Genomic DNA, 15,707 nt, shown 5'->3' on the forward strand with positions numbered 1-15,707 from the left:
CAGAAAAGGCCTGGTTTCGGATCAGCTCTGCTCCAGCCACTGCGGCCGCTTGGGGAGTGAACCATCGAACAGAAGATCTTCCTCTCTGTCTATCCACGTTGCCAATAAAAATAAATAAAAATATATATTTATTTGACCACAGCACCCAACCAGCACATGAGACCAGGTGGTAGGGAACAGACAGAGCAGGGGGCTGCATGGGGCTCCCCTGTTGGACAACGATCGCCACTGGTGAGCGTGAGAGCTGGGATGGGGCAGCCCAGGCCGGGCAGGACTACAACATCCGTGGGCCTCATGTGAGCTGGATCGGGGAAAACCAGACTGGGCTGACTATTCCTATCAGTGCATGCAGAAGTCAGAGTGGGTGTGGACTGGATGGGCTTTGCTGCAGCATCAGCTGGCAGAGGCTGGCACGGGGGACAAATTCTGCCAGGTTAAACTGTAGAACCACCTGGAGAGTGCAGGATCCAGGAGTGGGAGGAGGGCAATAGTGGGTACCTCCCTCTTGGATTGCCACTCCTATTGGTGAGTATGAAAACCAGGGCTGGGGCAGGCATGGCTAGACAAAGATTGGCACTCCACAGCATGTGTATGGGCTGGACAGTGGAGCTGATTGGGGTGAACTAGGCTTCAATGCCCACTGACACGTATGAGAGCTGAATGGAATGTGGGACAGACTTGCACATATTGGCAAGCAGGGGAACCAGGGCACGGGCGAGTCTGGTGGGGGTCATCGGGAGTCACCCCAACTAGGCTGCAGCCCCCACAGGTCTCTGTGGCCGAGTGTGTGGTGGGTAGGACTGGGCTGGGCTCCAACACCCATTACTTTGCGTAGAGGACAGGGCTGGAGACAGAAGTGACCTAGCAACCACAATCAGTGTGCATGTAAGCTGGTGGGGCGACAGACTGTGCCAATCCCTGTATTGGTAAGAACACAAGAATCAACTCTGGGATCACCTGAGATCAGGTTTCTTTGGGATCCCCAATGGAACCAATGGACTCAGAACTTCAACCATGGAGAAGATAACAGGTCCACGGTCTGACCCTGGAGTGCTTGTGTCAGAGCTGGGCCTCTCAGCGCCTTCGATGCAACAGCGGACAGCATGGTGAATTGCACATGGAGCATATGATGGGACCTCAGAACCTGCAGAGGACTGAGGACAGAACAAACCAATCAACTGATAAACCACATGTTGGCAGTGAACATGGAGACTCTATGATGGACAACATCAGCCAGCGGATTCTGGAGAGAGATCATGCCTGGGGTGGTGAGATTAGCACCAATTCAGAACTGTTGGACCGTAAACCACTCGAGCGGAACCCTTGGAGCAGGCCCTACATCAGGGACCCGGGGATGGGTGGGGGCTGGATGTGCTTTTGCCCTTAGCTCTCCCATCCACCAGACACAGGAAGGAAACAAGACAATCTGGTAACAATGGTCTTTCCCACTTTCCTCCAACCCTTGACCTTTTCTGCTCTAATCAACTAAGTGAAGATTATCACAAAGCTAAAAACATAGAAAAAAATTATTTCTTTTTATTGAACAGATTTACAGAGAGGAGACAAAGTTCCATTCATTGGTTCCCTCCCCAAGCAGCCATGACAGCTGCAGCTGATCTGACCCAGGAGCCAGGAGCCTCCTCAGAGACTCCACGTGGGTGCAGGGTCCCAAGGCTTTGGGCCGTCCTTGGGATGATGGCACTTGTAAGTGGAAGGATTAGCAAATAAGCCATTGAGCTGGGGTCTCCCATCTCCCTCTTAAGAGCATAATGATGGGGCCTGGTGGAATAGCCTAGCAGCTAGAATCCTCTCGTTACACAAGCCGGGATCCCCTATGGGTGCCAATTCGTGTCCTGGCAGCCCTGCTTCCCATCCAGCTCCCTGCTTGTGGCCTGGGAAAGCAGTGGAGGATGGCCCAAAGCTAATGGGTTAGGGATGGAACTTAATGGAGTTATGGTGTCTGATGAGAACGGATCAGACTAATCCAATACCTACAGTTGGGAATACAGTGTGTGCCCCTATCAGCCTCACTCCACCATTGCTAGCTGCCCGAGCCAGCTCCAGGGCTGTGCCTCTCCAAACTACCAAACAAAAGAAACCTTAAAAGTACTCTAAGGACAGGGGTAAAAGGCTATTGTACAGGGTACTGGCACAGTGGCCTAGCAATTGAAGCATTCACCCTGAATGTGCCAGGATTCCATATGGGCGCTGGTTCTAATCCCAGCCGTTCTGCTTCCCATCCAGCTTGCTGCTTGTGGCCTGGGAAAGCTGTCAAGGATGGCCCGAGGCCTTGGGACCCTGCACCCACATAGGAGACCTGGAGGAGGTTCCTGGTTCCTGGCTTCAGATTGGCACAGCACTGGCCGTGGCAGTCACTTGGGGAGTGAATCATCAGACAGAGGTTCTTCCTCTGTCTCTCCTCCTCTCTGTATATCTGACTTTGCAATAAAAATAAATAAATCTTTAAAAAAAAAAAAAAAAAAAAAAACCTGTTGTATAGGAGATCTCTGCACATTGGAATGACAGATTTAGAGAGAGAAAGATCTTTCTGCTAGTTCACTCCCCAGTGGCTACAATGGCTGGAGCTGAGCTGACTTGAAGCCAGCAGGTCCCAAGGCTTTGGGCCGTCCTCGACTGCTTTCCTAGGCCACAGGCAGGGAGCTGGATGGGAAGCGGGGCTGCCAGAACATGAACTGGCGCGCATATGGAATCCAGGCCCAGCCAAGATGCCAGCCTGCAGAGCCATGGTGTCAGCTCCACCTCTCTGATCTTTGCCTGTTTCTGGCATTTTCCTCAGCTCATCTGTCTACCCTCTAATCTGATGGACCTGAACTCCTGCACTCTTACGAGTGTAGTCTCTGATTCTGTTGTGATTTCAACATCCCTCCGTGCAGGGCTGCGGGAAGTGGGGCTGCATTCTCCATCCCTCGGCCTCCCCGGCGGCTCTTCCTGGGCCCCGGCTCTCAGCTCAGTGCAGCTCCCTGGTCCTCCAACGGCATTAGCCTGATCTGACACTGCAATCCAAGCTTCCTGCTTTGCCCACTTCACTCCTGCTACCTTTGCTCTCACTTCCTCTACTTTCTTGTCTAATCTACAACTTGTGCCTTACCTTGAATTTCCCAGAAAGTAGAGCAAGTGACAAAGCTTGTGTGCAAACATATGTAACGTTAGTTAGAGCGCAGGGAGGGCACAGGCAGAGGCACGTGCTCTCCAGCTGCTGCACTGGCACGACCTCCGGCCTGAGCGTGCCGACGTCACAGGCTGGTGGAGGAGGTGAGTGGTGACAGCTAAGCCACCTGTGGATTTTTTCTGTAAAGTGCTGTGTGCCTCTGGGCCTGCTCCTTGGAGGAGCAGCTGAGGACAGCACCACCAGGAAGGGAGAGCCAGCTGGTGGTGTGTGCGGGGGAGAAGCTGACCGTGGCCCCAAGTGCCGGCTGCAGCAGAGTGCTCGGACTGTGGCAGGAGGTAGGTATGTGCGTGGGGCCCTGAGCTCTTGCACCCCTGAAGCTGAAGGCAGCAGAGAAGGCAGACTGGTATCATGTTACAGTGGTGCTCACCAAAATCAGCTAGGCCCACACAGGGCCTGTTGTGTGTGAAAAGATTAATTCAAGTGTCTCTCTTAAAAAAAAAAAAAAGATTAATTTTTATTGGAAAGTTAGATATACAGAGGAGAAACAGAGAGAAAGATCTTCCATCCACTGACTCATTCTGTAGTTCCACCATTTAATTTTCTTCTGTTTGATCATTCTCATCAGCACATAAATAAGTTGTTACTTCTCCCTTTAAAAAAAAAAAATGCTGTCCAGGCCCAGCGCAGTAGCCTAGCGGCTCAAGTCCATGCCTTGCACATGCCAGGATCCCGTACGGGCACCAGGCTCCTGGCTTCAGATGGGCTCAGCTCCAGCCATTGCAGCCACTTGGGAAGTAGATTAACAGATGGAAGATCTTCCTCTCTGTCTCTCCACCTCTTCATACATCTGATTTTCCAATTTAAAAAAAAAACAAACAAACTGCTGTCCACTTTCTGTCTTCCATTTGTTTTCTCATGATCTCATTTAGTTTCACTTGTTTGGGAGGAAGGCAGGACTGCGGTCTCGCTGCGGGTGGCGGAGCTGCCAGGCGTGCTCCGGCAGGCCGCTGCTCTGTGCAGCAGGTGGCCTGAGCACGCGCATGTGTGGACAACTCCGAGCACCACACGCTCTGTCTGATCGAGCTTCACTTAGATCCTGACATCAACTACACTCCAAAGACACATAAGGAGCTTTAAAAAGTTCATGCAGGGCCCAGTGCGGTACCCTAGTGGCTAAAGTCTTCATCTTACATTTGTCGTAATCCCACATGGGTGCTGGTTTCTACCCTGGCTGTTCCTACTTCCCATCCAGCTCCCTGCTTGTGGCCTGGGAAAGCAGCAGAGGACGGCCCAAAGCCTTGGGACCCGGCACCTGCGTGGGGGACCAAGCAGAGACTCCTGACTACTGGATCCTGACTGGCTCAGCTCCAGCTGTTGTAGCCACTTGGGAAGTGAATCAGCAGATGGGAGATCTTCCTGTCTGTCTTGCTCTGTAAATATGACCTGTCTTTTCAATACACAGATATCTCTTTTTTAAGATTTATTTTTATTGGACAGTCAGATATACAGAGAGGAGGAGAGACAGGATGATGAACTGTCTGACGGTTCACTCCCTAAGCGGCTGCAATGGCCAGAGCTGAGCCGATACAAAGCCAGGAGTCTGGAGCCTCTTCCGGGTCTCCCACACGGGTGCAGGGTCCCAAGGCTTTGGGCCGTCCTCGACTGCTTTCCCAGGCCACAAGCAGGGAGCTGGATTGGGAAGTGGGGCCTCCAGGATTAGAACCAGTGCCCACATGGGATCCCGATGCCTTCAAGGCAAGGACTTTAACTGCTACACTATCACACCGGGCCCCTGGATAAATCAATCTTGAAGGGTGGTGGGAGTCTGTGAGCCCCGCCACTGCCCTGGGGAGACCAGGATACAACTCCTGCCTCTCAGCTTGGGCCGGCACAGCTACGGCTCTCAGGCCACTGAGGGCTCATCCTGAGGTTCAAGTATCTCTTTCCCCTTCTCTCTTTATCAACTGCATTTCAAATAGACAAATATCTGTTTCTAAGATATATGACACCTCATCTCACTTTTCTAGATAATTCCAACTTCATACATGTTCTTAACCTAGTATTTTTCCTGGACAGTTAAGCAATCAAGCAGCAAGTGCCTATCCCAGACAGCAGATCTCAAAGTGCCTAATGACAGCTTGCCCTTAACTGTTTACAGTTCACTTCAAATCACTGGTAGCAACACTTGGGCTGTTCCATTGCTGCTAGTTCTTAAGCACACAGAAGAGGCAGATGTCAAACTGTTTTCTACCAATAAAACTCTTCTGCAAAAAATATCATGGGCCCGGCACAGCAGCCTAGCAACTGAAGTCCTCACCTTGCACCTGCCAGAATCCATTTAGGCACCGGTTTGTGTCCCAGCAGCCCTGCTACCTATCCAGCTCCCTGCTTGTGGCCTGGGAAAGCAGCAGAGGACGGCCTAAGGCCTTGAGACCCTGTACCTGTGTTGGAGGTCCAGCGGCAGCTCCCAATTCCTGGCTTCAGATCGGCTCAGCTCTAGCAGTTGTGGCCTTTGGGGAATTAATCAACAGACGGGGATCTTTCTCTCTGCCTCTCCTTTCCCCTGTAAATCTGACTTTCCAATCAAAATAAATAAATCTAAAAAGAGGGGCCCGGTGCGATAGCCTTGTGGTTAAAGTCCTCACCTTGCATTCCGCGGGATGCCATATGGGCACTGCTCGTGTCCCAGCTGCTCCACTTCCCATCCAGCTCCCACTTGTGGCCCGCTAGAGCAGAAGAGGACAGCCCTAGGCCATCAGACCCTGCACCTGCGGGGACACCCAGGTTCCCGGCTTGATAGGCTCAGTTTGGGTTGTTGTAGGCATTTGGGGAGTGAACTCTTAGACAGAAGATCTTTCTATAAACTTGCCTTTCCAATAAAAAATAGATATTTTTAAAAATTAGTAAATCTAGGGCCTGGCGCGGTGGCGCAAGTGGTTAAAGGTCCTCGCCTTGCACCCCCGGGATCCCATATGGGCGCCGGTTCTAATCCCGGCAGCCCCGCTTCCCTTCCAGCTCCCTGCTTGTGGCCTGGGAAAGCAGTCGAGGACGGCCCAAAGCTTTGGGAACCTGCACCCGTGTGGGAGACCCGGAAGAGGCTCCTGGCTTCGGATCGGCATAGTATCGGCCCGTTGCGCTCACTTGGGGAGTGAATCATCGGACGGAAGATCTTCCTCTCTGTCTCTCCTCTCTGTATATCCGCCTTTCCAATGAAAAAATAATAAAAATAAATCTTTAAAAAAAAAAAAAAAAATTAGTAAATCTAAGGCCATGGTGAGGACCTGGGTAAGCTTGTGTGCCTCGTGATGGAAAGCACCCAAATATGTGTAACAATTCCACGTACAAAGACGAGCTGCAATCAGAAATGTCCCTTGGACGTCTGCCCAGCATTGGGCTTCTGACCACCCTGAAAGTGCCCGGCACCACAGCATCTCCAGGCTGGCGGGAGACGGGGCGGGGCGTGAAGCACCCACCCTGCGGGAGGCGAGGCTCCTCCAGGCTGGGCAGGCGGGCACCCCAGGCGGGCATCCCGCCCACGGACTCCTGTACCTCTGCTGCAAGCCGCACTGCCGTCTGCCACGCCCAGGCACTGACCTTGCGCCTATGTGCTCTCCCACGGCCCCGCCTGCGTGGGAGCACACACCCTCACCTCCCAGACTCCATTCCCCCCCACAGTCCTTCCCAACCATCCACCAACACACTTTCAACACCTTTCATTCTGTCTTGGCACCTGCTTCGTAACAGAATGCAAACTGGCAGATAAATCATACAAAGCTAACTCACAGTAATGAAAAAGAAGAGAGGAATTAAGATTGATGCTGTGGGCCCGACGCGGTGGCCTAGTGGCTAAAGTCCTCACCTTGAACACGCCAGGATCTGGCCGGTTCTGGTCCCAGCTGTTCCACTTCCCATCCAGCTCCCTGCCTGTGGCCTGGGAAAGCAGTGGAGGACGGCCCAAAGCCTTGGGACCCTGCACCCGCGTGGGAGACCTGGGGGAGGTTCCTGGCTTCTGGCTTAGGATCGGCGCCTCACCGGCCGTCGCGGCCACATGGGGAGTGAATCATACAGCGGAAGATCTTCCTCTCTGCCTCTCCTCCTCTGTATATCTGACTTTCCAATAAAAATAAAAATAAATCTTAAAAAAAAAAAAAGATTGATGCTGCACCTGCAGCAAACAGGGCCTGACACTACCACTGTTTAATTACAATGCCGACGCTGTGCAATCAGAGATCTTTGATTTTTTTCATTGTATAAAGTTTATCTAAAAGTTAAGGAGATCAGAGGTAATCCCCTGCCTTCCATTCTGGGCCTGCAGGAAGACAACTGCCCCTCCTTGTCCACGCTGTCTTCATTGGATCCTGGGAAGGGGAATGGTTGCATAATATCACCCCAGATCCCTGTGAGGGGAAGTATCTCTTGGGAGAGGGGTCCCTGACCGAAAGCCAGGCAGGTGGGATTTAAAGAGCAGGAGGCATGCTGCTTCCAGCTCTGGACCCTAAGCTAGCTAACTATCTTTACTCACTGCACCATAATGAAAATATTCTTTTGTCCCTGAAAATATTTTTTTAAAACTTTATACTGGAGGGCCCTGCGTAGTAGCCTAGTGGCAAAAGTGGTTTGCATGAGCCAGGGATGCCAGGCTACAGCATCTAAGGCAAAGGACAAGACAGGTGAGGGGCTGTGCCGGGCTGGGTCGGAGCAACCACTGATCTCTCAGAGCAAGCACATGACCTCGGAGCTGGGAACAGGCCCGACTGGGAGCTAAGGGGATACCCTGGCTGGGCTGGGGTTCCCACTGGTGAGTGCAGGTCTGCATTTTGAGCTGGATATGGCACAAATATGGACTGGGGCTGGGTGCACCAAGCCAGGCTGCACTCCAGCACCATCTGGTGTCCTGGAGGACCAGGGTAGGTGTTGCACAGACGAGGCTGGGTCTCTGCCCTTACTGAGCCATGCGTGAGTGGTGTGTGGGTGTGACCGAGCCTTGGCTGAGCTGAAACATCCAACTAAGAATCAGATGGGTTGAAGGCCAATCAAGAAAGGCCACTGTTCCTGCCAAGACAGGAAGTGGACTAAGTAGGGCTCGCTCATGGACCCATCAGCCTGTGTGAAATCTGACACTGGGAGAGGTTCTGATGGAGGAGCTTGAGAAACTCCTCTGTCAGGACACAGTCCCTGCAGGTAAGCTCAAGAACCACGACACGGAGCAGCCCGGAACAGGCCAGGGAAAGGTACCGGCCAGCAAACCAACTGGCAGACCAGGCTGAACCAGTTCACATCACCTACTGGCAAATCAAAGCATCAGAATAGAGTGTAGGTAGAGTCGGGTTCAATCCCACACATACCAGCGCACATTACAGCTGGGACTGGGTACCAGCTGGGTTGGACTAGACTGTAAACCCCACCAGCATGAGCTGGAATTGTGGGTGGGCTGGGCTAGGCCCAGTAGGGAAATAGTGGGCACCTCCCTCTTGGGTTACCACTCCCACTGGAGAGCATGAAAACCAGGACTCGGGAGACATGGTTGGACAGAACAGCACCCAACAGCATGTGTGTGGGCTGGTTAGTGGGGCTGGTTGGGTTGAACTAGACTTCAATGCCCAGACACGTATGAGAGCTCAATGGGATGTGGGACAGACTGGACCACCCTGCTGTTCACAGTGGAAAGCAGGGGGCAGGCCTGGTGGGGGTTATTACGGGTCACTCCGACTAGCCTACAGCTGCCACTGCGTTGTGTGAGGGTCGAGTGTGTGCTGGGCAGAATCAGGCTGGACTGCAACATTCATGGTCTCATGTGGAAGACAGGGCTGGAAGCAGAACTGACCCAGCAATTGCAACCACCAGCACGTGCCCTGTACTGGTACCCACACAGGAATCGGGTCTGGGATCACCTTGGACGAAGTTCCTCTGGGGACTCCTCAAACTGAATTGCTGATCTCAGAACCCCAACCATGAAGAGACTATGTCAGCCAGTGGATTCAGGAGAGATTCCATCATGCTTAGAGTGGCGAGATCGGCAGCAATACAGAACTTTGAACTATCAGAGCTGCATGAGCAGGACACTCGGAGCGTGCCCCACCTCGGGGACCTGAGATGGGTGGGAGGCTGGGTGGGGCTTCTCCCATTATCTCTCTCCTTACCCCAGATACAGAAAAACATATATATATTTATGTGGAAACAATGGCCTTACCCATTTTCCTGTAGCCCTTGACCCTTTGTGCCTTAATCAACTATAAAAATTACCAAAATAAAATAACTTTTTAAAAAAAGATGTATTTATTGTTGCAAAGTCAGAGGAGACAGAAATATCTTCTGTCTGATGATTCACTCCCCAAGTGACCTCCACAGCCGGTGCTGCACTGATCCGAAGCCAGGAGCCAGAAACTTCCTCCAGGTCTCCCACACTGGTGCAGGGTCCCAAGGCTTTGGGCCGTCCTCCACTGCTTTCCCAGGCCACAGGCAGGGAGCTGGATGGGCAGCGGGGCTGCAGGGATTAGAATCAGGACCCATATGGGATCCCAGCGTGTTCAAGGCGAGGACTTTAACCATTACGCTATCGCGCTGGGTCCCAAATGAAGATTTTTAAGAGTTATTTATTTTTGGGCCTGGATTGGTGGTCAAGCAGTTAAAGTTCTCACCTTGAACAAGCCAGGATCCCATATGGGCACCGATTCTAATCCCAGCAGCTTCACTTTTGATCCAGCTCCCTGCTTGTTGCCTGGGAAAGCAGTCAAGGATGGCCCAAGGCTTTGGGACCCTGCACACACGTGGGAGACCCATAAATAAATCTTTAAAAAGAAAAACTTCATTTAACCTCCTAGAAAAGATAAAAGTTTTAGCACTTACTATCAACATTCCCATGAAATGATTTTTAAAATATTTATTTACTGGTTTATTTTTTAAAGACTGATTTATTTTTATTGCAAAGTCAGATATACAGAGGAGAAACAGTAGTTGCAATATCGGGAGCTGAGCAGATCAAAGCCAGGTGCCCAGAGCCTCCTCCAGGTATCCCACGCAGGTGCAGGGTCCCAAGGCTTTGGGCCGTCCTCCACTGCTTTCCCAGGCCACAGGCAGGGAGCTGGATGGGCAGCGGGGCTGCCGGGATTAGAACCAGCGACCATGTTCAAGGCAAGGACTTTAGCCACTAGGCCACTGCGCCAGGCCCACTGGCTGATTTAAAAGGCAAAGTAAGACAGCAAGACAACGATCAATCAATCCTCCATCAGCTGGCTCATGCGCCAACAGCTCACAGCATCCATTTGCAGGTCAGGCCAGAGTCAGGAGCCACGACCTCCATCCGGGTCTCCCACACGGAGGGTAGTGGCCCAAGCATCTGGCTGCTTACCACTTGTGTCCCAGACACACTTAACCAGGGCTGGATCAGGAATCAGAGCGCTCTCACACACAATGAGGCAGCCACAAGTAACGGCTCAGCCTGCTCCAACAGAAAGCCAGACCAAAAATGACAGCCTAACGCCATTTCAAAGTGTTTTTTCTCAAACGTTATAGCAAGCCTCTTCACTGTCTTGTAAAACCAAATTTACAATTTTTAAAAACTATTTCAAGCTTGTTCATCTGAAAGGCAAAAAGACAAACCAACATAGCAAGATCTTTCAACTCTTGATTCACTCCAGCAGCCAGGGTTGAACCAGACCAAAGCCAGGAACCAGAAGGCCATGTGGGTCTCCCCTGGGACCGACCAGAGCCCAGTTCCTCAGCCAGCACCTGCTGTCCTCCAGAGGCCGTCCCTGGAGGGAGGGCTGCAACACAGGCACTCCGGCAACGAAAGGGGAGGTGCCCAGAGAGGTCCTAAACTCTGTATCAAACACTTGTCCTTAAATCAACTTGAAAGGCAACAGCAGAAACCATAAAACTAAACCAGAGACTAGGCGTGTGCATAGAACACAAGAAACTGCTCCTCCTGCTCCCCCCTGCCGTTTGCAGAGTTCCAAATTGCCCTTCAGCTGTGGGAACTGACTCAGTCCAAACCACCAAACTACCTTTGGTCCTCAATCCCTATCTATCCAGACTCTGACTGTGCAGCCAGCCACTCTCTCCTGCAAGGTGATTTCAGGGCCCTGCGCAGTGGCTAAAGTCCACTTTTGAACACGCCAGGATCTCATGTTGGCGCCAGTTCTAATCCCAGCTGCTCCACTTCCCATCCAGCTCCCTGTCTGTGGCCTGGGAAAGCAGTCTAGGACGGCCCAAAGCCTTGGGACCCTGCACCCACGTGAGACAACTGGAAAAAGCTCCTGGCTTCGAATTAGCGCAGCTCTGGTAGTTGTGGCTTACTTGGGGAGTGAACCAGCAGATGGAAGATCTTTCTGTCTCTCCTTCACTGTAAATCTGACTTTCCAATAAAAATAAATTTTTAAAAAAATCCTTTTCAACAAAAGCTACTGACACCACATGCAAGCATATTTTACTAATGTAAATCTACTCTGAAATGACAGTTAAGCTGATAACCACAAACTTTTAAATCTGATTAAAAATAATGGGTTTCATGTTTAAACAAAGGTTGCTTTTTTACAGAACCATTACCTCAAGACTAAACAATCTCCTTTTTCTATTAATCAGTTAATTGCAATACCAACTCAACATCAAAGCTGGCATCCTAAGAAAACAAAGAACTTAAAGAACCCTAAAATCCTCCCCCTGTGCTCCCGCAGTTAGAAGACAAGCAGAAAGACAAGTGTGACAAATGCACAGCTCAAGACTTCCTGCGCCCGCACACTGCTGCACTCACTGCTTTGCTAGCACAGGGTAAAGTACACATTCTCCCCGACTCTTCTCTGACTACCAAGTCCCAGGACACCAGGGGAGGCTTGGCACAAGACAGACGCAGTCGGGCCCAGTGGGGTACCCCAGGGGCTGAACCCTTGCTATGCATGCACCAAGATCCCACACGGGTTCATGTCCAGGTTGCTCTAATGCCCAACCAGCTCCCTGCTGCGGCCTGGGAAAGCAGCAGACGGCCCAAGTCCATGGATTCCTGCACCCATATGGGAGACCTGGGGGAAGTTCCTGGCTCTGAATGAGCTCAACTCCAGCCACTGCAGCCACTTGGGAAGTAAACCAGCGGGTAGAAGATCTTTCTGCATCTCCTCTGTAAATCTGTCTTTCCAATAAAAATAAAATAAATATTAAAAAAAAAAAAAACTAGTCTGGATACCTGACAACTAGCCCCCCTACCCCCATTGAACATGAGGCTATTTCTGGGAACTTTTTCTTTTTTTAAATATTCCTATTTGTAAAGCCAAGTTACATACCAAGGGAGGCACACAGAGGCCTTGCACCTTCTGGCTCACTCCCCACAAAGGCCAAGGTCGGGCCAGGCTCCAGCCATGGAGCTTCTTCCCTGGGCTTCACACAGGGGCACAGGGTCTCAAGCCCCGGGGCATCCTCTGCCGCATTAACAGGAAACTGTATCAACAGTGGGGCAGCTGGGCAACCAGTGCCACCACAAGCCAGCAGCTACCCAGCTGGGCACATCTCAGAAAGATGTATTTTTTTGTATTTAACTCTGGCCAAATTTTATCTTCCATTGTAAAGAAAAAATAAAAGATTGTATTTCAATTCCCAAGCCATGTGACTTTGTACTGATCTGGCCCAGGCCCTACAGAAGCACTCAACATCTTCAGGTCTGTGGTGTTATTCACTTCATCCACCAATCTGAAGGACAGAAGTCCACCTTCCTGGGGTGACAGGTAGAGCTGGACAGGCTGAAGCCCAGCTGTCCACTTCTACAGTGAAGCAGGCATACAGCAAACAAGCAGGACGGAAGTTAGCATCAATTTCTGGTTCTCAGACATCGCTGTCATACGTGGCTTTTTAAAGCGAGGCCGTCACGTGGCACAGCAGCCACACTGCCGCTGGTAACGTCCATATCCCACGTCCAAGGGCCTGCTTCCCGTGGTGACTGCTTGGCTGGGCATTCGGCTTCCTGCTCAAACACTGGACTGCGGTGCCTGCCATCCACATGGGGACCCCAATGACTTCCTGGCTCCTAGCATCCGCCTTACCAAGTACTGGTTATTGCAGGAATTTGGAAAGTGAAGTAGAGAATAAAATACCTCTCAATTGCACCATCTCTCAGCAAAACAAAATGAAAAATGAATACAAAACTTGGAGGTGGTAGCTTTCCTTCGTGTTCCAGTTCACTGTTGGTCCCTCCAGTCTGCGTCACTGCCACATGTCCCCACGCAGGCTTGAGGGAAGTTCAAGGACCTCGATCACTCTTTGCCAACCACTTTTATTTCAAGTCGGAAGCCTCCGGTCTCTTAGAGTTCAATGACAACACATCTTTACAAATCACCAGGAGTTAGCAGGAATGTCTCAGCCATTTCTAGGAACGTCCCATTGCTCAGCTGACAACAAGGGGGCCAGAAATCGATTCTCCCCCAGGCACAACGGGCCCTGCTAGTACAGCTTCTAGAATAAGGGCAGGGGTCCTCCAGCACCTGCTCACCACAAAGGCCAGGGCAGGTCCTCACAGGACCCTTCCCCACACTTAGGAGGACAGAACTCTGAGCAAGTCAGGTACACTGCTCCGAGCTGGACTGTGGGCACCGCAGAGTGCCAGCACCGCAGAGTGGTGGCCACCACTCCTTTCTGGACTTCGGGGGTGCCCCGGCCACCCACTGCTTCCAGCGGACCACAGCACAGCAGAGGGGCACCCAGCAGCCAAACACTGCGTTTTCCTCCCCCAGCAGGCCTGCACCAAGCCATCAAAGGAATGTAACATAAATGTATCAAAACTAACCAACTTTCTCTCTAGCTCTGTGCTAACCCACTCAGAAACAGCTGGGACAAGCTTTGTGTACAGCACAGACAGGCTTGACCTACAAAATGAAGACAGGGTCAGCTGTAACCAAAACACAGCGTGCCTCCCCTGGTGGCTGGCACGGCACCTGGAGTCCCAGGAAGGGCGTCGTCCACACAAAGGATGGGAGGACCCAGACCATCCAAGCCGTCCCAAGGGCCAACCAGGATCAGCCCGGGTGTCAAACACCGAGGCCCACGGGGATCAAGCCCTGTCTGGGGAGTGTCCCCCAGCAGGATGCCTCGGCTTTTTCACTTCAAACACACCCAGATTTGAGCACCGTAACAGCAGCTGGACAGAGCCGGCCTTTTTCAAAGACTACCTTGCGATTCCCCGCAGTTTTGCTGCCGAAGAAAAGCTCTTTTTCTTTATAAACGAACCAGGGATATAACCCACATAGAGGACCTCCAGTCCCACCCGCCCCCTCCTCCCCACCCCCTCAAAAAACGGGAAGAGGTGAACTCCAGCTCTCCGGAATTCTGCGTCCCAACTAAAACCCCGTCCTCGCCGGCGTTTTCTGGACCGAAACCCCTCAGAGGCACTGAATCCTTAAAACCCGACGAATTCCTTTGTCTGATTGGATTTCTCCCTGTACCACTTTAAATTTGCTTCCACACAAAACAGCAGCCAGGGAAGTAGATGTTCCATTCCGGGGTGCGGGGATTTCTCGTGGGTGGGAATCTCCGATTGGACTAAAGCCTCGCCCGGCCTTCCTCCTTGCAACACCCTTCCCCTCCCCTCGCCTAAAAGAAGAGATAAAGGAAGGGCGCACACATGTGCAAATGGGTCCCTATCACCAAACTGCCCCTCGCGGGCCGCTCGGGGCCAGGCAAGCGCCCCCTGGAAAGCACTGCTTGCAGGAACCGATCTGCGGGTGGGGTGCACGGCTGGGGGCTCCCCGAGAGGCGCGGCTCCCCTGCGCGCGGGGGGCACCGCCGCTTCCCCGCCGAGCCCGGAGGCGCCTCCCGTGCGCACGGACACGTCCGCGGGCCACGCGTGAGCGTGCGTGTCCCCGCGGCCGCCCGCCTCCCCGGCCCCCCGACGGCAGAGCGGACACACAAAAACAAAGTTGGCCGCTACTCACCGGGGTCGAAGTCGGGCACCGCGGCTTGGTACTGGGGTCCGACCCGCATGCCGCCGCCACCTGCGGGGAAGCGGAGCGAGGCGGTGAGCGCGGGCGGCCGGCGCGGGCGGGCGGGCGGGCGCGGGGCGGCTGCCACCTACCGTGCTCCTCGTCGCTCGACGAGCCCGAGCTGCCTTCCTCCCAGGAGTTGCTGCCGCTGTTGCCATTGGGCGCCGCAGCCGCCAAACTTTTATTCTGACCATTATTGGGGGCGGCGGCGGCGGCGGCGGCGGCCGAGGCGGAGGCGGCCGAGGCGGCGGCGGCCGAGGCGGCCGCGTTGTTCCTCCCTCGGCGCTTCCCGGAGACCTCGGGGCCCTTCTCCACCATGGCCGGCATCGGCGGGGCGCCCGGGCCGCGCGCGAGCGTGCTGCTGAGGGACCCCGCGGCTCCGAGGAGCGGGAGCCCGGCCGGGGGTGCGGGCCGGGCGGCAGGCCCCGAGGGCAGGGGCCGCGGGCCGGGCGGGCGCGGCCGGCCGGAGCGCCCCGGCGCGAGCGGAAGGCGCGGAGGCCCCGACGGGCGCCGCGCGGAGCCGCCTCAAGCCCCCGACGCCGAGCCCAGCGCAACTTTGGCTCCCATCGGCGGCCGCACTTGACTGGCTCCAACTACTCCGGGCGCCGCGGGCGGGGAGG

General features: G+C 53.3%; 1 protein-coding gene across 2 annotated transcripts in view; it reads right to left on the bottom strand.

Annotated features, from left to right (window-relative positions):
• The window catches only part of RCOR1 (REST corepressor 1), a 55,559-nt gene extending 40,069 nt beyond the window's left edge, over positions 1-15,490 (bottom strand). For both annotated transcript variants that reach the window (XM_040975038.1, XM_040975039.1), the window contains exons 1-2: positions 15,180-15,490; positions 15,040-15,099 (exon numbers count right to left, since the gene is read on the bottom strand). In XM_040975038.1, the coding sequence (XP_040830972.1) occupies positions 15,040-15,099; positions 15,180-15,414 (295 nt within the window). In that variant the 5' untranslated portion in view covers positions 15,415-15,490. The remainder of the gene's footprint in view (positions 1-15,039; positions 15,100-15,179) is intronic.
• Positions 15,491-15,707: the final 217 nt, after the last annotated feature.

This window comes from Ochotona curzoniae, unplaced genomic scaffold (assembly GCF_017591425.1).
Source record: "Ochotona curzoniae isolate NIBS_2020 unplaced genomic scaffold, NIBS_Ocur_1.0 contig_2688, whole genome shotgun sequence".
NCBI classification, from domain to species: Eukaryota; Metazoa; Chordata; class Mammalia; order Lagomorpha; family Ochotonidae; genus Ochotona; species Ochotona curzoniae.